A 26,075-nucleotide genomic window follows, 5' to 3' on the forward strand; every position below is an offset into this window, starting at 1 on the left:
GATTTCAAGGGACAAAATTTAACAACGGTTTGCTCAGGGCATTGACAATCTACCGATATTGGCGCCCCCCGCGCGTGCGACCGCCCCCTCTCACCTCGAAGTCACGTCAGCGTGCATATGCTGACGTCGCCGGTCAGCCTGTCGCAGCTAACCGGGCAACCCGCCTGTCAAGGTGAATGAAGCACGGGCTCCACTTAAGGAGAAGTCCTCCCGCACCGATGTGTATAAGGAGGGATTCACACTGGTGGAAAGGACACACAAGGCGCGCAGGGCGCCTCGTAAGCCTCTGTGTGGCACTGCGGAGCCGGTTAATTCTGGCCTACGAGTTGCGACACCGAGTAAGGCGCTTTACGTGTCACGCCTACATTACTCCACCGTGGCCGACGAGGTGGTGGAGTACGTTCGCCGGAAGACTGGCTACACGCTGAGGGTGCACCAGCTACAGTCGCGTCACTATGTCCACTTCAGTTCATTTGTGGTGCGCGTGCCGCGGTCGCTGCAGGACACCATCGCAAGCGCGGACTTCTGGCCGAAGGGTGTGGTGTTTCGGCGGTTCAGGGGCAACCTGCCGAACCCTACGCCGAGTCAGACGACGCTACGGAGCCACGCCGTTACGTCATCGCCCAAATCTAATATTTAGTTAATTTCATTTTTATATGTATTGTTTTTCTTTGTCTTTTCTTTTACTTTGTAGTTTCACAGTGCCTTGGTTTTCTACTGTAATGCTGTGTTACTTATTTGATCAATAAATAAATAAATTGGATTCCATAATAGCCAGAGCATAAGTCTATCCTAGAGGAGCTGAAGATCACCACACGGCTCTCTACAAAATGTCAAGAACGCGCACTCAGCTTCTTTGGTCATATCATGCGGTCTAAAAAGCACGACCTAGAAAGGCAGATATTATTGGGCCAAATAGAGGGCAAGCGAGCGCGAGGAAAAGCACCCACGAGATGATCTGATGTTGTGAAGAGGGTGGTTGGCGGCAACATGGAGTGCGTGACCCATATTGCCTATGATCGCACACACTGAGAGAAAAATCACCACCAGGAATTAATAAACAGTTCTGTACTGGGGGAAAAAATGAAGTTTTAGTAGTAATCATGGAAGTGTCACTATTTCTGTAAAATTTATTTATTTCTACAAACAGCTCAGTAATACTAAATCTAATTTCAGCAAACAGACTTTAGTAAATGGAGCATTAAACAAAGTTCAGTATTTGTTACAATCCATTTTTATTACTACTAAAATTCTCCGATTTTTACTAGTAAAGTTTGTGATTTTTGGAAAAAAGCATCTGTGATTTCAAGTTATGATTTTAGTAAATGTCTCACTTACATAGTTTTGTAATATCTAAAAAACGAGTTCGCGGGAATAACATTACCCCATTTAAAATAACAATTCAGTTGTTACTATAGCGACATTACAAAGTTTACTGGTATTTAGTAGATAGACTTGTTGTGTTTATGTTCATTGTTGTACCAATCACTAAACGAGTTTTGTAATACCAACACAGCTACTTGCTACGTTCATTTGGTTAGAGTTAGTATTGTGTCGGATGTCGGGCGGGCGTGTCTCGTGTCTTCTTTGTTTAAAACATACTTAAGTTAAATAATAAATTTAGGATATATTGTGGGCCATGGACAATTGGACATATTAACCCGCGACCTACTGTGTAGTTGGGGTCTACAGGAATATATTGTTCTGCAACTTCGAGCTAGCTGTTGTTATTCTAGTGATAATGACATCAAAGGTAAATCTAAACTGTTTGCAATTCCAACCTCCCTAGCACAGGTGCGCCGCGAGAGCATGTTGCGCGCGTAATAACTACTAGTCTCTTTCTGACTGTATGAATAAGAAAGGAATGGGTAGAATATCTCGACAGGCTTTTATAGTGCCTCTTTAGTACAGAGATATACTACCAAATGTTTTTTTATTCATACAGACAGAAATAGAGACGGGTAGCTACCACGCGCGCGACATGCTCTCGCGGCGCCCGTTTGCTAGGGGCGGAGGAATTGCAAACAGTTTAGTTTTTGCCTGTGACGTCATTATCTCTAGAATAACAACAGCTAGCTTGGAATCGCAGTACAGTTTAGTAAAACCTATGACGTCATCGTCTCCGATATTGCTAAAGCACGCTTAGAATTACAAAACGGTCAGTTTTCACCCATGACGTCATCATCTCCGATATTGCTAAAGCACCTCTCGGAATAACAAAACCAAATTTCTGAAATTACTCTAGCATACTTCAAATTACAAATATAGAAGTTGTATTTCCTACTAAATGGAAATTGCAAAAGTCAATTTGTTCCTATTAGTTGACTCTCCTTGTCCCCGGATTAAGTTTTATTTTTGTAATTCTAAGTGTGTTTTTGTTAGTTTTTTCTCTCAGTGCACTGTGGAGACGTAGCATACATGGTCGCGATCCTCAGCAATGAGGGACCGAGGAAGAAGAGAATAACCAGAGCGTTCGACTCGTCTATAATATACGTGGGCTATAAGAATACCGGCCTATAATCGATGGAATTCGACAGTGTCTTTTAACGCATCGTGTTTAAGTCGAGTATATTTTTAGAGGGTCGAGGCGAATGCGAGATCGCTCGTTTATTAGGATCTTCCGGCTTCTGCTGCTTAATACTGTCACTTCCTGTAGATGACAACATGTCTTGCTTATTGCTGTAATGCCATAGCACATAATAATTATTAGTACTACCGTACAGAAAGGACACTTCCTACAAAACCGAAGTTTGACAGCGGTTCAGGGTCGAATCATGATATCGCTTTCTAATGTATGGCACCATCCCTTTCGGCTATTTAGGGTTGTAAAAATTCAAGTCATTATCTTATCTGTGGTCGTGCACGCAAAAGGACGTCAAGTGGTGCCAACCCTAATAATTGCTCGGAGCAATGCTGAGCCGAACGGAGCCGAGTTTGCCCGAAGGGAGGAGTTTCGCACCCCTGGCAGAAACGAGTATTTGATACGTTCTCGGTCGCAAGGAAACACCCTGTCTCAGAAGTTTCAATTGCTAAACGCTTTAACAATGCTAGGTAAACGACTTTAACCCTGAAAGTTAGGTAGGCTGTAACGTCTTGACCTTGCGTGCAATGAGTCTCTTTGTTCTAAATATAGATTCTATGCAACCGCTTATCAATGTGTACTGTTAACAAACACACATGTATGTTTATTAGATACTGGACAATGATAGGTTATGAGTTATAACTCTCCGAACTAGAATAAAGCCTGACCAGGCTTATTCTAGTAGTTTATATGATCATTGTCAAGAGGGCGCTGTTATTCTCATGTATAGGATGACAGTGACAGTACACGTACAGTATATAATATTTAAAACTTCCGCGTTTTGAACACATATTAACTCACATTTATAGACGGGTCTAACGCGAAATTTATTCAATTACCTTTATTTACCGACGTTTCGACACAGGTTTCACTGGTCGTGGTCGCGGCTAACTGATGTCCCAGCAAAATGTCAAAACAGAGATTTGTGCAACTACCCGACGAAAAGAAACGACTGTGTCGAAACGTCGGTAAATAATGGTAATTGAATAAATTTCGCGTTAGACCCGTCTATAAATGTGAGTTAATACACGTACAGTATAGTTTGAAAAAAATAGTTCCAGTGAAATTCTGCAACCAACCGAAAGGTGGATAGGGATGAATTGAATTAAATTATTTTCAATACAGTATAAATCTTTGTTTGTGTTTGTTGTGTGTGTGTGTGTTGTGTTTGTTAGTGTTCTGTGTGTGTTGTGTTTGTTAGTGTTCTGTGTGTGTTTATGAAAAAAGCGCTGGTGGCTTAGCGGTAAGAGCGTGCGACTTTCAATCCGGAGGTCGCGGGTTCAAACCCCGACTCGTACCAATGAGCTTTTCGGAACTCATGTACGAAATATCATTTGATATTCACCAGTTGCTTTCCGGTGAAGCAAAACATCGTGAGGAAACCGGACTAACCCCAATAAGGCCTAGTTTACCCTCTGGGTTGGAAGGTTAGATGGTAGTCGCTTTTGTAAAAACTAGTGCCTACATCAAATCATGGGATTAGTTGTCAAGTGGACCCCAGGCTCCCATGAGCCGTGGCAAAATGCCGGTACAACGCGAGGAAGAAGAAGAAATCTTTGTTACCTATTTCTGGCAACCAAATTTTCTGAGCCCCCAATGAAACAGTGTTCGCGAATCACTCACCAATATCTGATTGTCCGCATTTCCGCAAACAAATTCTATATCACGTCTATACAAGTGAACAAGTACTTAATTCTGGACCTTAACCTTATGGTCACAAGGTTCTCAATTCTACTACAGTATGTATATGAAAGACCTTAGATTACTCAATGCTGATTGATGATGCCATCTGTTTCTCCAATTTCTTTGATATATTACTATCTAATTGAGTCGGAGAGGTCGCCTTTATGCCGGTCGTTAAATCGGATATAATTCGCTCCTGTGCTAAATAGTTAAGTAATATTCGTACAACGAACTATATAGTCTGTATCTTTACGTATTTAAATAAAAGTAATTACGAAAGCCTTTTTCTTCCTACTCGTTCCCCCATTGCTGAGAATGACCGCATGTGATTTGTCTCCAATTTGTGCGGTCATAATAAATAAGTAAGGATTGCCAACTTCATTCATACATCAGTTTTCTTAACAATACGCGGGTTATTTCGTAGTCGACATCTAGCGTCAAGTAGTGGTTTTAGCCACGTTTTATCAGTACCATCATCATCATCATCTGTGGTTTAAACTCACGTGTTTTTAGTCACTCGCGTGACATTTTTCGAAGAGCCTATCAGTAGCCTTACCCCGACTCTATGCCACGATTGCCTTCGCAGTACGAGATGCATAGAAAGATTAGAAAGTAAGTTACGCACACGCTAGCGAATATGTCAGTTACAAACTGGTGGTATCAGCATATTAGGTCTCAATTTTCAAGCACTAAAAACACGTGAATTAACCGTAAAATTAGCTTGATGATAAAACCACCTAGAACTTTTAGAACTAAGGGATGCTTCTAGAATTCATAACATAATGAGATGCTAGGTTCACAGATACGGCAGACACCAAAGCAATCAATTTGTCTGTCTGTCAGCAATAAACTTTGATGTTTAATCAGTGACGCATCCATTGTAAGGGACTGTTTGTATGGGCAAGCCCAAGGTGAGCCCAAGCATGCGATTTTGATTGTTATTCCCTACGCATAAGTTTCTAAAAAACCGGGCAAGTGCGATTCGGACTCGCGCACGACGGGTTCCGTACCATAATGAAAAAAAAAAAACGGAAAAAAAATGCAAAAAAAAAACGGTCACCCATCCAAGTACTGACCACGCCCGACGTTGCTTAACTTTGGTCAAAATCACGTTTGTTGTATGGGAGCCCCATTTAAATCTTTATTTTATTCTGTTTTTAGTATTTGTTGTTATAGCGGCAACAGAAATCACGGTTCGTGAGATACAGCCTGGTGACGGACGGACGGACGGACGGACGGACGGACGGATGGACGGATGGACGGACGGACGGACGGACGGACGGACAGCGAAGTCTTAGTAATAGGGTCCCGTTTTACCTTTTGGATACGGAACCCTAATATATGGGCAATAAATATGTTATCTGTCCCTATTGTAATGGGTACGTATTTGTATACAACAATGGTGGCAAATCCGAGTATGGTTTCGGTACTTGCAACACTTCATGAGAATCATGAGTAAGATATACGCTAATAACTTAATATGAAAATAAAGTAGGTACTAGTCAATACGCCAATTTTTTTATTTGCTTACCTGAATGAACAATGTTTTATTTAAGCGGCTCCCCGCGGTTTTCATCGATTTTTGATAAGTTTTGAGCCGTGATTTTTTTAAACATTGTCTAAAAAAAAACATTTTTTTCGTAACTCGATTGCTGTGCAGGATATACGAAATCTACATATTTGGATTCTTTGACGTCTCTAAGAACTAGTTAGAGATTTTAATTTAAAATTAATTAAGTAACACAAAAGTTATGGACAGAAACCAGTTTTTAGGCCTAAAATTGTTTAAGTTTGATGCCAAATATCTGGAAGACAGCTACATACTTTACTTTGAAGTAAATATGGGATACTATATTGCGTAAAGTAGTTGCTGTTAATATGATAACTTGATAAGCTAAAAAAAAAATAAGAAAACTAAGGGATTCAGATCGAAGGTCTTTGGCACCAGGGAGCTCCTTAAGAGCCTTTAAGTCACACAAACCTTGCCGCTGGCATACAATCGAATTAATATATTTAGAAATATCATGAAATTTGACACAAACATGCTCGTAATATATATCTATGTCTGGCACTAAGTTTTGTGGCTAGAAATTGTAATACAAATAAAATTAGAGTGGGTAAGTTTCACATATAAAACTTCTACTTGTTCTAATTGCCTTCTTTTCCAATGTTATAAATACAAAGAGTAACTCTGTCCGTCTGTTGCTTACCTCTTCACGCTTAAACTGCTGAACCAATTTAGATAACATTTGGTATGGAGATAGTTTGAGGCTCGGGAAAGGACATAGGGTAGTTTTTATCAATCATCATTAACTATTCATCGTTATTCCATACAGACTGAGTTGCGGAAAGAAGTTAGTAAGTAAATAAAAATTATAAATATTCCCAATTCCCATACAAGCCAAGAATAATATTAGTTGTTGCTTGCTGCAATGATGCCAAGTCAAGATTAAGGTTAATCTTAAATCTGTACGAACTAAATCTGTTGTTTCATTTCATCTATATCATTTAAAACTTTTGCGTTTTGAGCACATATTAAAACATATTTAAAAAGCATATTTGGATTCCATGGGGTCCCAGCGTGCACAAATTGTTCACAGTAATTGCGAAGCGCCTAGTTGCTGGTGACCGAAGAGCTGGCGGCTACCTCACACAATGTATCAGCATTGCGATACAGCGAGGAACTGCCGCCAGCATCCTTGGTACAATGCCTCAAGTTTTAGATTTAAACTAGTTATTAATTTCGTTTAGTAGTACCACTGTATATGTATATCTTGTATGTAAATAAATGATTTTTCTCAAAAGTGGCCCAGCTAATGTCTGTGCCAGAAGGCCTCGGGGCACAGCGGCCCTAAGAACTTCCAGCATTTAGGATAAAACACCAAACTTCACCAACACTGACATTAAAGAATCACTTCTACTATTTTTGCATGTTATTTATGCCCAAACTAAATGCATTTCATTTTTTATTCATAACTTTCGTAAGGTTAAACTCAGATTTCTATTTTTAGATACCTATGCTCTTTTGTTTTATTTTGGTAGTCCTCCAGAATGTCAAGTGGTTTTTAAACTAAACAGATGCCAGACTCAGCGGCAGAAAAAACACAGGGTCCAAATGTCAAAACGCTATTGTCTGTAAAAAACAATTGAGTCAAAATGCGATTGTCATTTTAAAATATTCATGATAAAGACTCAAATTCGATTAAGTAGTTCATTACTTTTTGTTTTTAAACCACCTTTAGTTTGTGCCATTTAGGGCTTTAACTAAATAAGACCAACTAAAGTACGCATGTAAAGAATGCAGTAAAATTTATAAAACTAAACTAAACAGATGCCAGACTCAGCGGCAGAAAAAACACAGGGTCCAAATGTCAAAACGCTATTGTCTGTAAAAAACAATTGAGTCAAAATGCGATTGTCATTTTAAAATATTCATGATAAAGACTCAAATTCGATTAAGTAGTTCATTACTTTTTGTTTTTAAACCACCTTTAGTTTGTGCCATTTAGGGCTTTAACTAAATAAGACCAACTAAAGTACGCATGTAAAGAATGCAGTAAAATTTATAAAACGTTAGAAGTCGGTACACCAATACTCATAGATTTTTATCACTATAACTTTAGCACTTACATCAATTACACTGTATCGAAAATCCGACACTTAAAAAGCTTGTAAAAATTACCAAATGACGTCACATTGCATTTAAAACTAGGTCAGCATTCAGCACTAAAACACACGGTTGCACTAAATTTCGAAGGCGGAACACGACACTGCCGCCATTGGCGAAACAGGAAATCACTAACTTTTTAATTTTCACATCGCGAGAGTGTTTTTCTTGTTATTTTGACTATTGTTTTTTTTTTCGGGATAACTGTTGTTTTATTTATTTTGGTGACGTAGCACGACTGCGCGGCGGGCGGCGCGGCGCTGTATGGCGTAGAGATGGGTAACTCAGGAGTGATAGATAAAAAAGATATATATCTTTCTCGTTTCATGAATCACTCTTCTTGTCTTTACGAATCCGAATGTATCAGTATATCCGTACCGCTCACTCCCTCGGCAACGATTTACTAAAGCGAAAGCGATGACTCGGTCGCGTGTCGACCGAAGTAACACGAACGAGCGACAGCGGTCGTTCAGGCGGATTCGGACGCGTCATTCGCTATTCCGCGGGAACGAGAAGTAGATAGTATAGTATATCTCGCTCGCGCAGGATGCAATGATGAGGTATTAATTCGGTTAATGAGTTAAATTGCATTGCATTTAATAAAATGTAAACAAAAAGCAATAAGGTATTTTATTAGGCAAATATATTCTTGCGCATGACAATACCAACCAAATCAAGCTTCCTTGTGAATGTACCAATCTATATCCATCATGATACAAAATGAAAATGTAGCCACGTTATAATAACAATTCTGTCTCTCTCTCATTCATAAGATGACGCAAAGTCAGTAAGTGTCGATACAGTTACAAGCGGGACAACTGATACACACGGATATAAAGATATAAAAGAGTGATACATATCCCAGTGGTAAAAAGATATATATCAATCTTTTCCCTCTACTGACACATTTCGCCCATCTCTAGTATGGCGCATTCCGGTTTGGTGGGGTTGCCAGGTCAAAGGTTCAAATTACACGAGTTTCACTGAAAATTATGTTAACAAAAGTCTGCCGTATAACTTGCTTTTCTTAACAAGTGGCAAAATGCCGTGAAACGGTCGATTATATAAATTGAATTTGAAATTTTTATCATACCAAGAACTCAAAATTCATAATATACGCTTTCTACTAAGCTACATAGGTAGGGGCTGTCCATAAATTACGTCATCGATTTTTGACGATTTTTGACCCCCCCCATGAATGAAATCCAAAAATCATGCTTCAAATGACCCCATTTCCTCCTGCTTCATGCTACCGTCATCCGATGTCCAGACCCCCCCCCCCCCCCCCCTAATTTGAAATGACGTAATTTATGAATAGCCCCGTACCTGAAGGATTATGCTAGCATTACCTCTTTGTTACCCTTGTCAGGCTTGTCATCGTGGTCTGCGGTGTAGTGTATGTTTACGTTTACGCAAGGAGAAAACAATCTTCTGTTACTACCGTTTTTAGGGTTCCGTACCCAATGGTAATAAAAACTTTTTACAAAAATAAGAAAACCGACTTCAAAAAGGATGAAATAAAATATTATCCTTATTTAAGTCTATGCGTTACCAACGGATATGTTTGAAGTCGGTGCCAAGCCAAATTTTGAAGCATACCATGATATTGGTGCGTTTCGATAAGGATGTACCTACGTTGGATTGCCTTACACGACGACAAATGAACGTACTTTCTGTAGGTGCAGTCGACGTTAAAAATATGTTTACACTTTTCGCCTTATTACAAAGGACTAAGGTCATCATCATAATCATATCAGCCAGAGGACGTCCACTGCTGGACATCGGCCTCCCCCAAAGAGTGCCACAATGACTGGTCTTGCGCCGCCCGCATCCAGCGCCTCCAGCGGAAAGGAGTAAGGTGCAAAAGTGTAAACATATCATTGACAACGACTGTACCTAAGAACACACCTCAGAACACACGATCAATCCTTCTTGGAGCAGTCCGTACCATGTTTGTCGGCACATTAGTGTAAATCCAATGCATTTTTTTGCCGTCGTATTTTTTAAAGAGCATTTCTTACTAATGCTCGAACAGTCTATAGCACGCAAGTGTAGGATTGGGACTAAGTTATTTCCCGTTCCTTATCCAGAGGACTACATTTCAAAATATAAAACAATTCAAGGATGTTACCTTCTTGCCACCTTTCACCTAAAGCGGTTCAGTTCGGCCATAAAAGGCGACAAAGAGGCAGACAGAATTACTTACACATTTATAATAGTTATTAATACAGTTCTAATGGGATTCATAGCCATAAAGCTGATTAATTTTGACTGGTATTGTTACTACTTGGCTTGGCACCGACTTCAAACATATCAGTTGGTAACGCATAGACTTAAATAAGGATAATATTTTATTTCATCCTTTTTGAAGTCGGTTTTCTTTTTTTTGTAAAAAAATATATTTTTCCATTTTTAGTTTTTACGCATTGTTAAGAGCGCGACGCATGAATGAAAAACAAGATCATGTTTAACACTAAATTCGTGTAAGTACCTATTACTTTAGTAAATATCTCGAGTCAGTCTGGGAAATTATAATTCCTATCAACTAAATCCATCCGCCCGCCCCGCCACTGACCCAATCCCTCAGCCCCCCGATCACTCAACCTCACAGCACATCAACCCCTGATCCAGGAACCCCTCGATCCTGAACCAGCAACCCTTCAACCGCCATTCCCCTACCCCTTAATCCCTGACCCCTTAACTTCTAACCCTAACCCCCGATCAGTAGCCTTACCAGCTTACCACGAGTTTGACATTGATATAATCGCTAGCGTGTGTGTAACTTTCTATGCATCTCGCTCGTACTAACATATTAGTGCGAGCGAGATGCATAAAAAGTAAGTTATGAAGACGTTAGCGAATATGTCAATGTCAAACTTGTGGTAAGGCTATTGATCGGGGGTAGTGACAAGCTCATGGTAAGGCTACAGTTGCACTACATCCAATTGGTGGTTTTCGGAAGCAAATGCTCGAGTTACTTTAGAAAACACCGAAATCACTTTACACGTGCCTTTAAAAATTTAGGAGTTCCCTGAATTCCTCATGGATTCCATAATCAGAACAGAACCAAGAATAATACGGAAACACCTTGGAGCTTGGAGGTAACTTCTTCCAAACAAAAAAAGAATTACTCAAATCGGATCACAGGTGCCGGAGTAATCGCTGAACATACTACATTATTAAAAATCATCATCATTATCATCAAAACAATCATCATCATCAGGTCTACTTCATCAAATTGGTGGTTTTCGGGAGAAAATGCTCGAGTTGCTTAAGAAAACACCCAAATCACCATGCATGTGCCTATAAAAATTGAGGAGTTCCCTCAATTCCTCATGGATCCCATCATCAGAACAGAACCAAAATAATATGGGACCAACTTGGAGGTAGCTCCTTTCAATCAAAAAAAGAATTACTCAAATCGGACTACGGATGTCGGAGTAATAGGTGAACGTACATAGAAAAAAAAAAGATAGCCACAACCGAATACAGAACCTCCTCCTTCTATGAAATTGAAGTCGGTTAAAAACGGGACCCTACTAAGACTCCACTGTCCATCTGTCTATCTGGCACCTGGCTGTATCTCATGATTTCATGAACCGTGATATCTAGGCAGTTGAAATTGTTACAGATGACGTATTTCTGTTGCCGCTCTAACAACGAATCCTAAAAACATAAATTGACACCCGGATCAGATTTCCACGCGCATCACACAACTTACATCTAGTATAGGTTATATATACGAATTGTGGAAGAGAGTAACGTGTGTATTAAGTTGAACTTAATGTTTTTAGTAAAAACAGAATATAATAAATATTTAAGTGGGGCTCCCATACAACAAACGTGTTTTTTTTTTCCTTTTTTGCGTATTGGTACGGAACCCTTCGTGCGCGAGTCCGACTCTCACTTGGCCCGTTTTTTAATTATTTATACAAAGGTGTATGCACTACCCGTAGCCGTAACATTTAAAACGAGTGAACATTTACATCTTCTTCTTCTTCCTCGCGTTATCCCGGCATTTTGCCACGGCCCATGGGAGCCTGGGGTCCGCTTGACCATTTACATATCATACATATATTTACTTATACTTATTTTTGGTTTCTATGTCTACGTGATTTCTACATTCATATAATAATCAAATTGTGTGGGCAAAAATGTTATAAGTCCGGTTTCCCAATGACCACCTTGCAACACTGAATCACAATTGTCAGATGGCGCCTACGGCGTTACTATATGTTTTGAATGCGATCTCACGAGTAAAAGGAATACTTGGTTATTAAAATATCGTAGCCAAAAGGATAAATAAACGGGTTAATTTAACCCTTCAGATTAGTTCTAATGATGAAAAAAAATAACTTAAGAGGAGAGGTTCAAAATACAAAATAAAAAATTGGTATGTCAAATCACCAAAATAATGAAAAATGTATGATGTATTTGCCAATAATTCAAAAAAATTGTAACATCGCTTGTAAACTTCCCTGTTTAAATATTAACACACCGATTGATGTTAGTATATTCGAGTAAAATAAGAGAAACGCATAACAATTAAGTAACAACACATTTTAGAAATGGGACCGAGTTCCGTAGTACCGCTTCATTCGCAGGGTTGTGCATTATTGAGCACCGGGTAAATACGTAATGTTGGCGCCATTTTTATTTCTGCCCAAATATGCGTTCGGTTTATATTTCAACAGTTTCGTGAATAATGGGGTGCTTGCACTACTTGCCTGCGGTGCCAACTATTCCTACTTAATAAAAGAGCCGCATTGAATATGCACGTTTTGGTGACACTACCTATAATAGTAAATTACTAGACCAATATAATAGTAAATTACTAGACCAAGATAACTCTGCAGCGATTTTGATAGCACAGACTGTTCAAGTGTTATTTATACTTACGTATACAATTTTTAAAACACTTGCACAGTCTGTGCTATCAAAATCGTTGCAGATTTACCTTGATCTAACTCTAACCCTTACTGGTATGGGAATTCCTGTAAATAGGTACATAAGTACATAAGGCGCACAGTTCAGTCACTGGCTTCAGCATGTACCTATACTCGTACGACGGTTAACACTATATGTACTTCGAAGTCATTATCTAGACAGAGGAAGTGTTCTTACGAGAAATAACGACCCTTTACTAAAACCAAAAACGGGAAAACATCCGTTCTAGAACGTAGCTATGACTTTACAGACCGACATACAGACAGCCTAACATTTCGAGTTTACATCCATACCTTTAAGTAAATATACAGCAGCTAATTAAAAAAATGCAATTAAACCAAGTCTTAATTAAAATTGGACAACCCTATTTGAAAATAGGCAAAGGAAACGAACTGGCCGAAAATAGCCGACACTCCGAAACATTCCGAGCGAAAAAAAAAGATAATCCGACTTCCTGGACATTTATAGATTTTTTATTTGATGTGGTCTATTAATTTATGGTCCATTATTTTAACATTGGAGTGTTTTAAAAAACTTGCGGTTGGCGGGAATATACTGAGGGCCTACCGCGAACCACGTTCGACGTGTTGCCTCCCTGTCACACTTACGTACGAATTTACGAGTGCGACAGAGAGGAAACAAGTCGAACGTGTTTCGCGGAAGGCCCTCTGATTTCGCATTTCCGGAAGCAAAAACAAATTTGCATAATTTCCTGGAGTAAACTCTTACTTTTTAACCGACTTCAATTTCATAACTTCTTCCTCCTGTTGTCCCGGCATTTTGCCACGGCTCATGGGAGCCTGGGGTCCGCTTGGCAACTAAATCCAAGAATTGGCGTAGGCGCTAGGTTTTCGAAAGCGACTGCCATCTGACCTTCCAACCCAGTGGGCACAGACCAACCCCTGCTTTCTGTGGTGCTTGAAAATGAAGACTAGGTTCTCCGCATGGTCTAATAAAACATGGTCTTCCATTCCCAGAGTGACACGGGCCTACGTCACAATAACATTGCCACTTTATTTCAACATAACATGTTACATGGGTACATTATACCTATGGTTAATAAGTTAAAATATTTCTTTATAATTTTATAATTTTCATTTATATGTATTTTAGCTTAAATTTTACAATAACACGTCATTTTTAATTACTCGTTAGCAATATCTTCCGATTCACGAAAGAAATTTCAGACTTTTGGGTAATTCTGTTTATACTACTGGCAACACAGGATAGCGCTGTGCACATTTGACAATTCGGATCTAGATAACTTCATGCCCTGACCGTCATCCTTGTCGAACGCGTGTTAATTGTTATTTCCTTCTCGCTCAGTGTCAGCAGTCGCAGTGTTTTCCAAACTTTTCACGTCGTAAGCTTGGTAATTAATGTGTAACTGTGAATTAGTTTTTCAAACGTTTGTCTTGTATAGATAAATAAAGTTTAATTTAATACATTAGATTTGTTTTATTTTACTATGTTTCTACATGAATAACTTAAAATGAATGCCGTTAAAATAATTTTCACCGTTGGTTAAAATTCTCCCACATTTCAAAGTTTGAGAACCTGTAAACAGCATGATGACGTAGGCGCGTGTCAGTTAGGTCATACGCGAATCTCGGAATGGAGTACCAGGCGGAGTATATTATTATACCATGGTTCTCCGGAACATGTCGCGTGAGTGACTAAAAATACGTGGGTTAAGCCCCCCATTCGCACTCCTACCTTGTAGTCTGCCTCGCAGGACTACGGCGTAGGATATAGCTCACACACCCTCCTACATTGTAGTACGCCTTTCAGGACTACGGAGCAAGAAATAGCTCACACACGGTACTGTTTTGCCGTCCATCATCAGTACTGCTTCGTTTCTCACAAGTGTCGGTCTACTTACTCTTGAAAATATTACGTGCAATTAAAAAAAAAAATAGCTCTTCTGCTATGTATTTTCTTGTTATTGGATAAAAATAAAAAAGAGTGTGGGAAACGAAACTGCTAAAAATTCGCCAGAGAGCGTCATATTTCTTAAGTATTGGTAATAATTGTTGCAATGCCTATTCCTCCATTGTTTGTTGGAGTGATTGGGTGATTTTTGGTCCCACAAACAGCGATATTCTTTATAAATTTCAAAAAAATGGCGCGCACTGTTGTCATACGTTAAACACGGCAGTCCGCAACGTAGGACGACAACCCACACACAATCCTACGCGGCGGACTACAGCGGTGGGCGGGGCTTGCAGGATTCATAGGACCCAAGAGGCATCCTACTTGGGTGTTGTAGGACGGCACGAAGTCCGCAACCCCCATTCCCCATACACAATCCTACCCAACGAGGCGGACTACGAGGCGGACTACAAGGTAGGAGTGTGAATGGGGGGCTTTAAACCGTATAATTAGCTTAGTGTAGTCACCTCCTAGCAAGGCCTGTTCAAGAAGAAAGTTATGTCCCCTTATAATTGCGCATGTGTGCGCCTGAAGCTTCTATGTGTGCTTTGGCCTCCTAGAAATAGTTGCCAGTAATAAAAATAAAAACATTTTTCTACAGCAACATTGCTCCCGACTCTGATTTAAATTTTCACGAATTTTTTATATTATTAATCATAAAACGGGGCTTAAAACACTTAAAACTTAATTACACGCGATTACGTTTTATAATGAATATTTGCTTCCAACTGTCTTTATCAATGTTCATAAAATATATGGAGGGTAGGTACGTCTACCCACCATAATAAAAAAATATATTTGTCAATGACTCTGTCCAACTGCTGTGGTTAAAGTTCAGAACGAAAATTGTATTTATTAAATCTTTAAATAATAAATACAACGTAGCGGTACTACCAGTTAAGACTCTGTAAGTCTGTACCTACATGGATTACTGCAATGCACATAGAAAATGTGCTAAATGCGGAGCAACGGCTGTTGAAGATACATATTTGAGTGACATTCACAGCTTTAGTGGGTTCAGAAGGAACCGCGTCATAACGCATCTGGAAAGCGTATTAATTAACCGTGAAGAAATGTACAAGTTGGAAATCTGTGTAAAATGCCGTGTGTAAAGTGTAGTGTATCTGTGTGTGTAAAGTGTAATAGGTGGGCATGCCTAAAGTTATTTGTATTATACTGAAAACTTTGTGAATGCGCTTTATTAATGTCTATTTTTTTTATTAAGTTGTCAGGGTTTAATTTTCAGTGTATATTTCTATATGTAAAACATTTTTTAATAAATAATACAATGTTATAAACATAAATATGCCTTTTATTTAAATCAATTGATAATAGGTACCACAAACAAGGGTTTATTTGCATCTTTCATATATTTCGTGATATGAAGATAACAAATATGTTTATCAACAGAATTACTAGAAACCGGTTGTCAACTTTAGTTCCATTGGTACACAACGAGGGCGCCACTAGTATAAACGTATAAACGGATGCTGTATGGCACTATCCCTTTCTGCTATTTAGGGTTGTCAAAATTCAAGTAAGTATCTTATCTGTGGTCGTGCACGCAAAGTGACGTCAAGTTGTGTCAACCCTAATAATTGCTCGGAGCAATGCTGAGGGGCTACCGCGAAAACAGAATTTCGCAAATTGCGGGGATCTTTCTCTTTTACTCCAATGAAAGCGTAATAAGAGTGACAGAGAAAAATGCCCGCAATTTGCGAACTTCGATTTTCGCGGTTATGCCCTGAGCCGAACGGAGCCGAGTTTGCCCGCAGTGAGGAGTGTCTCCCCACTGGTGTAGCGACGACAGTTTAAAGTGGATAAATGATAATTAATTTACCTCTTCTTGTTGGCTGAGCGATGACCTGCTTCCCCAGTCTTCATAGGGCTCCCTGTCATCTGTAGAAAAAAGATTTATTTTAGCTTCATAAAACCAAGTTTACTTTCAGAGCTTTTAAAATTTTCAGAATTTTCAGAGAAGAAGAGAATTTTCAACTCGGGCAAAAATGCTTTTTTATTAGGGTTCCGTACCCAAAAGGTAAAACGGGACCCTATTACTAAGACTTCGCTGTCCGTCCGTCCGTCCGTCCGTCCGTCCGTCCGTCTGTCTGTCACCAGGCTGTATCTCACGAACCGTGATAGCTAGACAGTTGAAATTTTCACAGATGATGTATTTCTGTTGCCGCTATAACAACAAATAATAAAAACAGAATAAAATAAAGATTTAAATGGGGCTCCCATACAACAAACGTAATTTTTGACCAAAGTTAAGCAACGTCGGGCGTGGTCAGTACTTGGATGGGTGACCGTTTTTTTTTTGCATTTTTTTTTTCGTTTTTGTTCATTATGGTACGGAAACCTTCGTGCGCGAGTCCGACTCGCACTTGCCCGGTTTTTTTTTTTCCAGATGTTCTCCTCTGCAGAGAATGAAATCGATTCTCGAGAATTTTTGTGAGCAGGTTCAGTAGTTACATATATAGAATTTTGCTGTCATTTCGTTTGAAGGCGTATCCAGATTAGTAAATTTTTCGCCGATCTGATTCAATTGGCTGATCGAATCAGGAGGTGCGGACGCAAATACCAATTTGGCTCGCCGAATTCAACCGCCGATAATGACCGATATTACCGATAAAATGAGGTGCGCAATGAGGACGCAAGAATACTTTTGTGAGGCCAGTATTTTCGTTCTGGGGCATTTTTTCAATTTAGAGGGCTCTAATATCACCATAAATCTAAAATTGGAGATTGACGCCAATTTCATTTCTGATCAAATCGACCGATTTGATCAGTCCCGTCTCAGTCTGGATACCATTTTAAACAAAATTATAAAAGAAATCATTCCAAGTACCAAAACCCTGGAGTATGGTTCTGATAGAGCTCTAAATTACCTTATAAAACAAAGTCCCCCGCCGAGTCTGTCTGTTTGTGTGTTTGCGATAAACTCAGAAACTACTGAACGGATTTTCATGCGGTATTCACCTATCAATAGATTGATTATTAAAAGGAAGGTTTAGGTGTATAATTTTAATTTGTTAACCAGTGTGAAGGCGGGGCGGGTCGCTAGTAGTTTGACAGCGTTTCAGGGTCGAATCATGCTGTATGGCACTATCCCTTTCGGCTATTTAGGGTTGTCAAAATTCAAGTGATTATCTTATCTGTGGTCGTGCACGCAAAAGGAAGTCAAGTGGTGCCAACTCTAATAATCGCTCGGAGCAATGCTGAGCCGAACGGAGCCGAGTTCGACCAAAGTGAGGAGTGTCTCCCCACTGCCTATACTATAAATCTGTATTATGTGTAAACTAATACTTACAGTAGCTTGCATCGCTGCTAGCCTCCATGCTTCTTCGTTGCATTTGCATATTTACTTATATAACATAATCTGAAACAAGAACTTAAAATGAAAGGTTCAACCAACATACATGACACTCACACAGTGAGCGTCCATAAGCTACAGTAACTACCCATTGGGCAGGTTGTAAGCTTGTTTTAAAAAATTTAACAAATAATTACAAAAAAATATTAACTCACATTTATAGACGGGTCTAACGCGAATTTCTGAAATTTGACATTTTGCTGGAATATCAGTCAGCCACGACCACGACCAGTGAAACCTGTGTCGAAACATCGGTAAATAAAGGTAATTGAATAAAATTCGCGTTAGAGTCGTTAGACCCGTCTATAAATGTGAGTTTATATGTGTTCAAAACGCGAAAGTTTTAAATATTATATTACAAAAATTTAATATGGTATGGCATAAAAATAGTACCTACCCATAAAATACATACGAATGATATATATTTCCAGTTAAAATAACTTTTTAATTCAGATAAGACTAACTTTTAAATACTTTAATCGCGGTCATTCTTATACAATTTTTTTTTTACAAAACAACATAAAGATGCTTTGCAAAAGTACAAATTTGAGTAAGTAACGATACGTAGGGCAGTTCTAAGCGTCTTCAAGACCAATTTTGTTTTATTTACTTACCGTAAAATGTAAAAATAGCTCCTTATATGACCGCTCCCCGCCCTGCTAAATATACACATGAACACCACTATATAAGGCTCGCATTTACATATAACTGCTACTAAATAATAAAAGGGCACTGAATAAGACACATTTAATTCATTATTCGCGATATTTCAGTCAATTTTATCGCGAAAATGAAAGAGTTCATTGTACTTTGTGTTTACAACGTTACGTCAAATCGATGAACTGAGGGCCTACCGCCAAGCACGTTCGACATGTTGCCTCCCTGTCACACTTACGTATGAATTTACAAGTGGAACAGAGAAGCAACACGACGAACGGGGTTCGCGGTAGGCCCTCTGAGCTAGAGGCGTTTTTATGGTATGCATAAACGAAAACGTGTTTGTGATGTATTCTTTATAAATAAATTATAAAAAAATAATAAACATGAAAATATTAATCTTGTTGCACCACAGACCACCTCGTCGCGAACAAAAACAAAATGACCAATGGCTTTTTTTTTAACAATTATGGCCTGGATGCGAGTTCTTTAAGCCAACAATATCACGTTGACATTATTGACAACATTTCAAAAGTTATAAACTCGGATATCCTCTAAGGTTATAAAGTATGATGGTCAAGCAGATCTTGTCAGTAGAAAAAGGCGGCAAATTTGAAAAATGTAGGCGCGAAGGGATTACGTCTCATAGAAAATTTGAATTTCGCGCCTTTTTCTACTGACAAGATGTGCTTGACCATCTTATAAATATGTTTCCTGTTTTTGGTTGTAGGCCGTTGGCTCTGTAAGCATTTGAATTTGACCCAAGTTGAAGCCCTTTCATTTGATATCTCATACTAATAAATATTTATTTATTTCTAAATTTATCTATTTATTTGTCTGGGAAACGTTGATCCTATTATTCGAGAAACAGATAGCGTTAGGTAATCGGGTTAAAAAAAAACCAGAAAACAATGTTAACACTTTTTATTCAATGATTCGTAAAATACAGTGTAAATGTAAATGCTCGTGAAAACCATGTTTAATGCTAAAGTAACAAATCCTCACAAAATATTGTGTAATTTACTTGATATTTAACATTTTGGGTCATTCTCAAAAAATATAGCGGCCGTCTCCATACAAAATAATACGGCTAAATATGGATGGAGTTCATGGAGTAGTATTGTCTATAGAGATGTGCTATACGCGTGCGTCCGTGAAGGGACAAAACATACGCAATGCGTCACTATGATTGGTCGAATTTATTTGTTGCCCACCATTATCCATACTAAAAAAAAGGTGGGGAACAAAAAATATGTGAAACTGTGACAAGGACAAACAATAATAGCTCTTTCGCTGCTACTCTTACTGAAAGATACATAAGACTATCCTGTTCGGTCATTCGTCTGTCACTAGCCGACAAACCAGTCTGTCCACCTAGGTGGACGGTTAGTATTTTTTTTTTCGTAACCAACAGCCTAGTTAGTTTTTCTCCCCACCCCTCATGCCTGATCCAGTTAAATATTAGATTCATGATTTTGTATGGAGACGGCCGCTATATGACAGCACCGTCCTAGGAAACCAGAGCTTAAGACGGACTTAACAAAATGTAATTCCTACTTTCACGCCAGTTTAAATGCCTGCACTCACAATAACGTCATTATTAAATCATATATTTGTTCCCCCCCTTAAAAAAAAACAATTATCTTGCTCAAAAACCTTGCCGTTATTCTTTTTTCTTTTTACTAGGAGTTTCGTCACCGCCGCTGCTCTTCCTCTTCCGGTCCTCTTTGGGCTCTTTAGTCTCTGGCACCACCTTCTTGACCTTGGCCGCTTCAGGTGAGTAGGCCCACAGCAGGAGTTCCAGGTGTTCGGCGGTAGGCTCGTCTTTGTCGTTGAAGAGTTTTGCGTTAGCGTGCTGGAAATATAAAAAATATCATTTAAAACGGGAGAAAGTAAGAAGTACCTTGTTTGTGAGAAAGAAACAGAGATAGTGATTGTCGTTCTATTAACGCGATTAAGCTGACGTAGTAAACATATGATTATAGTCTACTTCATGACCATGACTTTAACAACAGAATAAATAATAGTACTACCGTACAGAAACTTCCTACAAAACCGAAGTTTGACAGCGGTTCAGGGACGAACCTTTCCAATTTTTGGCACCATCCCTTTCGCGTATTTAGAGTCGGCAAAATTTAAGTGACTATCTTTATCTGTGGTCGTGCACGCAAATGGACGTCAACGCTAATAATTACTCGGAGCAATGCTGAGCAGTGAGCCGAACGGAGCCGATAATGCCCGAAAGGAGGAGTGTTGCCCCACTGCCACTAGTACAAAAAGGTACCTTCTCCTTCAGATCCTTCAGCGCAGCGTTCCTAACGATGTCCCAGGTCTAGCCTCCCTCCTCCTCCACGGTGCGCAGGCGCAAGAAGGGCTACACAACAGTACGGGAAGATTGACGACGGATTGTGGAGCTTGCCACCGGCCACGACCACTCTGACAACTCTGACAAGTGTGACGACAGAGAAGAGAGACAAAATGGTACCTTCTCCTTCAGATCCTTCAGCGCGTCGTTCCTAACTATGTCCCAGGTCTTGCCTCCCTCCTTCTCCTCCACGGTGCGCAGGCGCAAGAAGGGCTACACAACAATACGGGAAGATTGACGACGGATCGTGAAGCCCTGATATGACGACCACTCTGAGAACTCTGACAAGTGTGACGACAGAGAAGAAAGACAAAAAGGTAGGTACCTTCTCCTTCAGATCCTTCAGCGCAGCGTTCCTCACGATGTCCCAGGTCTTGCCTCCCTCCTCCTCCTCTACGGTGCGCAGGCGCTTGTACTCGCCGTTGACAGAGCTGTAAGCTGCTATGAAGGCTCTCTGAAAAACACCGTTAATTTTTTATTTATTTGAGAAAGTGATTTAGCGAAGAAATAAATGACACTAATAATAATGCTTGTGATCCTATGCAGAGAAGCCTGCCTCCTAATTCTCACGATGCCCAGATTCTTTTGAATTTATATACGCGTTGTTCTAGAAACTGTAGAAATCGTCCTAATGGGCTGGGATCATATACAAACCTGTTGCTTAGTAACGGCGTCACCAGCTGACTTCTCCGCAGTCCTCACGATGCCCAGACTCAGGTACGCGTTGTTCTACTTGCTCAGAAGTTAGTTTAGAAACTGTAGAACTCGTCCTAATGGGCTGTGATATACAAACCTGTTGCTCAGTAACGGCGTCACCAGCTGACTTCTCCGCAGTCCTGACGATGCCCAGACTCAAGTATGCGTTGTTCTGCTTGCTCAGGTGTTTAGTATCGAAATCGTCCAGGAACTTCTCCAGGATGGACATGGCTTCCTTGATGTTGGCGAGTTTGGTCTCGTCCCGAGTGCCTGTGAAGAAACGGCATATGAGCGTTTTCTCATTGTCCGATCCGATGTCGGATAGAACCACAAAGAATTAAAATATAGGCTGTCAAACCACTTTGTCAGTAGAAAAAGGCGCGAAATTCAAATTTAGTACGTGGGACGATATCGATAACCCTTCGCGCCTACATTTTGATTTACATTTAGATTATAGCTTGACAGACTATATAAAAATGTTTATTGTTCAAATTAAAGTTCAAATTTTTCTTCTTCAAATGAAAACATAATTTAAAAAAGAAGGCATTGAAGCCATAGGGCAAGCTCCAGTACGGATATGATGGTCGTTCTTGTCTACGTGACAGCGTGATAAAACGGTGTCCGTCACTTTCTATCCCGCGGTGTTAAAAAGTGATAGTTATTTTATCACGTGGATGAAACCATCCATAATACGCCTATTGTAGTAGCTAATTTTTATCAAAGTATTAGCACAGAATAAATAATAGTACTACCGTACAGAAAGGAAACTTCCTACAAAACCGAAGTTTGACAGCGGTTCAGGGTCGAATCATGCTATCCCTTTCTAATATATGGCACTATCCTTTTCGGCTATTTAGGGTTGTCAAAATTCAAGTGATTATCTTATCTGTGGTCGTGCACGCAAAGGGAAGTCAAGTGGTGCCAACCCTAATAATTGCTCGGAGCAATGCTGAGCCGAGCGGAGCCGAGTTTGGCCGAAGTCAGAAGTTTCGCACCCCTGGTATTAGGCACTTTTCTTGCCCGCACCTTGTCTACTGCTAGATTCTTCATACTCACAAGTAAGCACCCGCTTGGCGCTCCCAAGCAGCCCCTTGACGGCCAGCTGCTGGTAGTCGGGGTCGCGCCCCTCCAGAGCTTTGAGGGTCCCTTCTGCAGCCTCCTTGTCTTTGAAGCCCAGCCCTTGGACCTTGTCCGCTGGCAGCTTCTTCTCTTCTTTGTCCTCCATTTCCACGTCTGAGCTGGACTGAAAAGCAACCAATATTGTCAATTTCGTACAGAGTCGAATGCTTTATGATTGTAGAAGATTCGAGCGCGAAGATCGATAGAGGTAAACTGATTTGTGACCCACAATATAACGTTTACACAGTAAATGTTATATTATAATAATTTTACTTTCTATATCAATGTTTTTCATTCCAGTGACGCAGTATTAGCCCTCAGACCAAAAACATCTAGCTGCCACACTGGCTCTTGCGGGGCTCCTTACATCTAACATTAATATAATATTCTACTTACATCTTTATCTTCTTTCTTTTCTTCCCTCTTCTTATCCGGTTTCTTTGGCTTGCCCGCGTTCAGTTCCGTTCTTTTTCCGTATTCGGCGTGGTAGCCCTCAGACCAGAAGCATCTCAAGCATCTGGCTACGCAGTGCTACACTGGCTCTTAACTCTAACAGAATAATGATATATTCTACTTACATCTTTGTCTTCTTTCTTTTGTGCCTTCTTTTCTTCCTTCTTCTTATCCGGTTTCTTCTCCTTGCCCGCGTCCAGTTCCGCCAGCCAATTCTCGAATACCTCCATCGCTTCTTTAATGTTCTTTATTTTGTCTTCAGCCTTTGTTACTGGAATTAGAACACATTTTTTTTTAAATTATAATGGCAGTCATTTTTTTATGATGTAGGAGGCAAAGGCAAACTAACAGACGAATCGCCTGATGGTAAGCAATTACCGTGACCCATGAACACCTGCAGCACCAGAGGGGTTACTAACTCAGTTATAAATCTATGGGTTACTAATACCAATAACCGGAATTTCTGAATACCTAAGACGTAGCTTTATTTTGACGTTCATAAGCGCATTGTAACATGCCTACTTGGAAAATCTTTACCTGAATTTCTACCAATAAATAAGAATGAAATACCCATTTGCTACCTAAAGTTGACGAAATATACCTAAAGCAAAAAGAATAGATAGTATAGAGGGGTCCTGTCATTGTAAATTTTGTAGTCACTGTAAATTTACTGCCATCTATCGACACACGACTAAAACTCAAAATGAAAACGTATAAAGTTATCAAAAAATGTATATATATGGATAAATGATTTTATTATTTTTATATCAGTTTGATCCATGTTCATTCACTGATATCTATGTGTTAAAATTGTTAAATATGAAACGGTGTCGTCACGCCATCTAGCCGAGGATAGGCTAAAGGTGTGTGCGCCATCTATTCGAGAATGACTTTTACTTGAATTCCGAGGCACGTTTTTTCCTTAGACTTTATTCGTCTTATACGAAGTTACATATGTCTTTGCCTAAAGTGAGCCGATCTCGTTCAAACTTGTTCGAGAGATCGGCTCACTTTATATTTCGTCAACCATACGACGACGAGCGAAGCGAGGAGGACTGTTAAACATCCTGATTTTTCGCGATTTCGGGGTTAGGCCCATAGTAAAAGTTGCTCAGTATAATCCCAAAACCTCCCTGGAACCGGAATGCAGTTATTTTTTAGCCACCGTGTATAGTCTCATATCTCTAGGCGAGATAACGACTCCATAGAGCGACTGGTCACTGGTCGTACAAGGAAGAGTGGAGGGAAACAGATCGCGCGGCAGATCACATATGCTGGACTGACCAAATAAAATCCGCAGTGGGAAACCGCGTATCTGACTGTGCTAGACAGTCTGCCAACAGGGAGAGATGGCGGGAGATCGTGCGAACTGCGAAGAGCTGTGTCCGCCTCTACTTCGATGCTCAACGTGACCACGACCGCCCTGTCAAGAGCGATACGACAGAGAAGAAGATAGTGACATAATTACCATATTGACATTAAAGTAGGTATCTCCTGCGAGTAGTGATCACTGTCATCAGATCTGTACATCATGGTCGCCGTCATTGTCATTATCCAGCTCAAACGTTAATTCCTCCACATTAATTGGACTTTTCCTAAATAAACGAGTTAAGACGTTCAAGATATGAGACACCTCTTTTAGATGACGATAAATTTGGTAAAACATCAAACTAAATAGGACTAGTATAAATGTTATTGTGCTCCTGCTACATAAACATTCTCGGTTTGAAACTGGTGGATTTTGAGACATTGTGGTAATTATATTAATACAACAATATAAATATCTAATATTAATATAACATCACAATGTTTATTGATATTTTGAAGTTTAGTGACAGCTTAGTTACTTATCGCATGGCACATGTCATAGAATGGGTACAGACCAAAGAGTATAGAGTCAGACCAAGAATAGTTTGCAGCGGATTTGATAGCCCACGCAGTGAAAGTGTTACTTTAAACGTCAAACTTCTATGAAATTATGACGTATAAGTGACACTTGCACTGCGTGGGCTATCAAATCCGCTGCAGACTTTTTATGGTCCGCTAGTAAGATATTAGGTAGTACAGACAACGTAGTGATTTAATTCTCTTTGGTACAGGCCAAACATGTGCAATCTATCAGATTAGCGACACAGTGAGCCGCCGGTAATTAGGGTCATGCTGTTCTAGAAGCTTCAGTCTCTTTGCCTAGTTGAAGATACTTACAGGAAAGTACCCTCTTGGCGCGGCCCAGCAGTCCGCGTACAGTGAGCCGCCGGTAATTAGGGTCATGCTGTTCTAGAAGCTTCAGTCTCTTTGCCTAGTTGAAGATACTTACAGGAAAGTACCCTCTTGGCGCGGCCCAGCAGCCCGCGTACAGTGAGCCGCCGGTAATTAGGGTCATGCTGTTCTAGAAGCTTCAGTCTCTTTGCCTAGTTGAAGATACTTACAGGAAAGTACCCTCTTGGCGCGGCCCAGCAGCCCGCGTACAGTGAGCCGCCGGTAATTAGGGTCATGCTGTTCTAGAAGCTTCAGTCTCTTTGCCTAGTTGAAGATACTTACAGGAGAGTACCCTCTTGGCGCGGCCCAGCAGCCCGCGTACAGTGAGCCGCCGGTAATTAGG

At 40.0% G+C, this 26,075-nt stretch overlaps 2 protein-coding genes across 5 annotated transcripts in view; both read right to left on the reverse strand.

Annotated features, from left to right (window-relative positions):
• Window positions 1-8,195, reverse strand: part of LOC134802500 (uncharacterized) — a 49,897-nt gene extending 41,702 nt beyond the window's left edge. Inside the window, exon 1 of the mRNA XM_063775179.1 lies at window positions 7,947-8,195. The gene's annotated coding sequence lies outside the window, so the exon portion shown is untranslated. The remainder of the gene's footprint in view (window positions 1-7,946) is intronic.
• Window positions 1-26,075, reverse strand: part of LOC134802437 (uncharacterized) — a 258,039-nt gene extending 231,964 nt beyond the window's left edge. Inside the window, exons 1-6 of one of the 4 annotated variants that reach the window (XM_063775101.1) lie at window positions 25,679-25,767; window positions 23,599-23,744; window positions 22,958-23,144; window positions 21,999-22,171; window positions 21,531-21,659; window positions 20,478-20,695 (exon numbers count right to left, since the gene is read on the reverse strand). In XM_063775101.1, coding sequence (XP_063631171.1) covers window positions 20,504-20,695; window positions 21,531-21,659; window positions 21,999-22,171; window positions 22,958-23,144; window positions 23,599-23,703 — 786 coding nt within the window. In that variant the 5' untranslated portion in view covers window positions 23,704-23,744; window positions 25,679-25,767 and the 3' untranslated portion in view covers window positions 20,478-20,503. Of the gene's footprint in view, window positions 1-19,749; window positions 20,696-21,530; window positions 21,660-21,998; window positions 22,172-22,957; window positions 23,145-23,598; window positions 23,745-25,678; window positions 25,768-25,790; window positions 25,875-26,014 lie in introns of those variants that run through there. The other 3 variants (XM_063775103.1, XM_063775102.1, XM_063775100.1) reach the window with 3 other exon arrangements.

This window comes from Cydia splendana, chromosome 24 (genome assembly GCF_910591565.1).
Source record: "Cydia splendana chromosome 24, ilCydSple1.2, whole genome shotgun sequence".
Classification (NCBI taxonomy): domain Eukaryota; kingdom Metazoa; phylum Arthropoda; class Insecta; order Lepidoptera; family Tortricidae; genus Cydia; species Cydia splendana.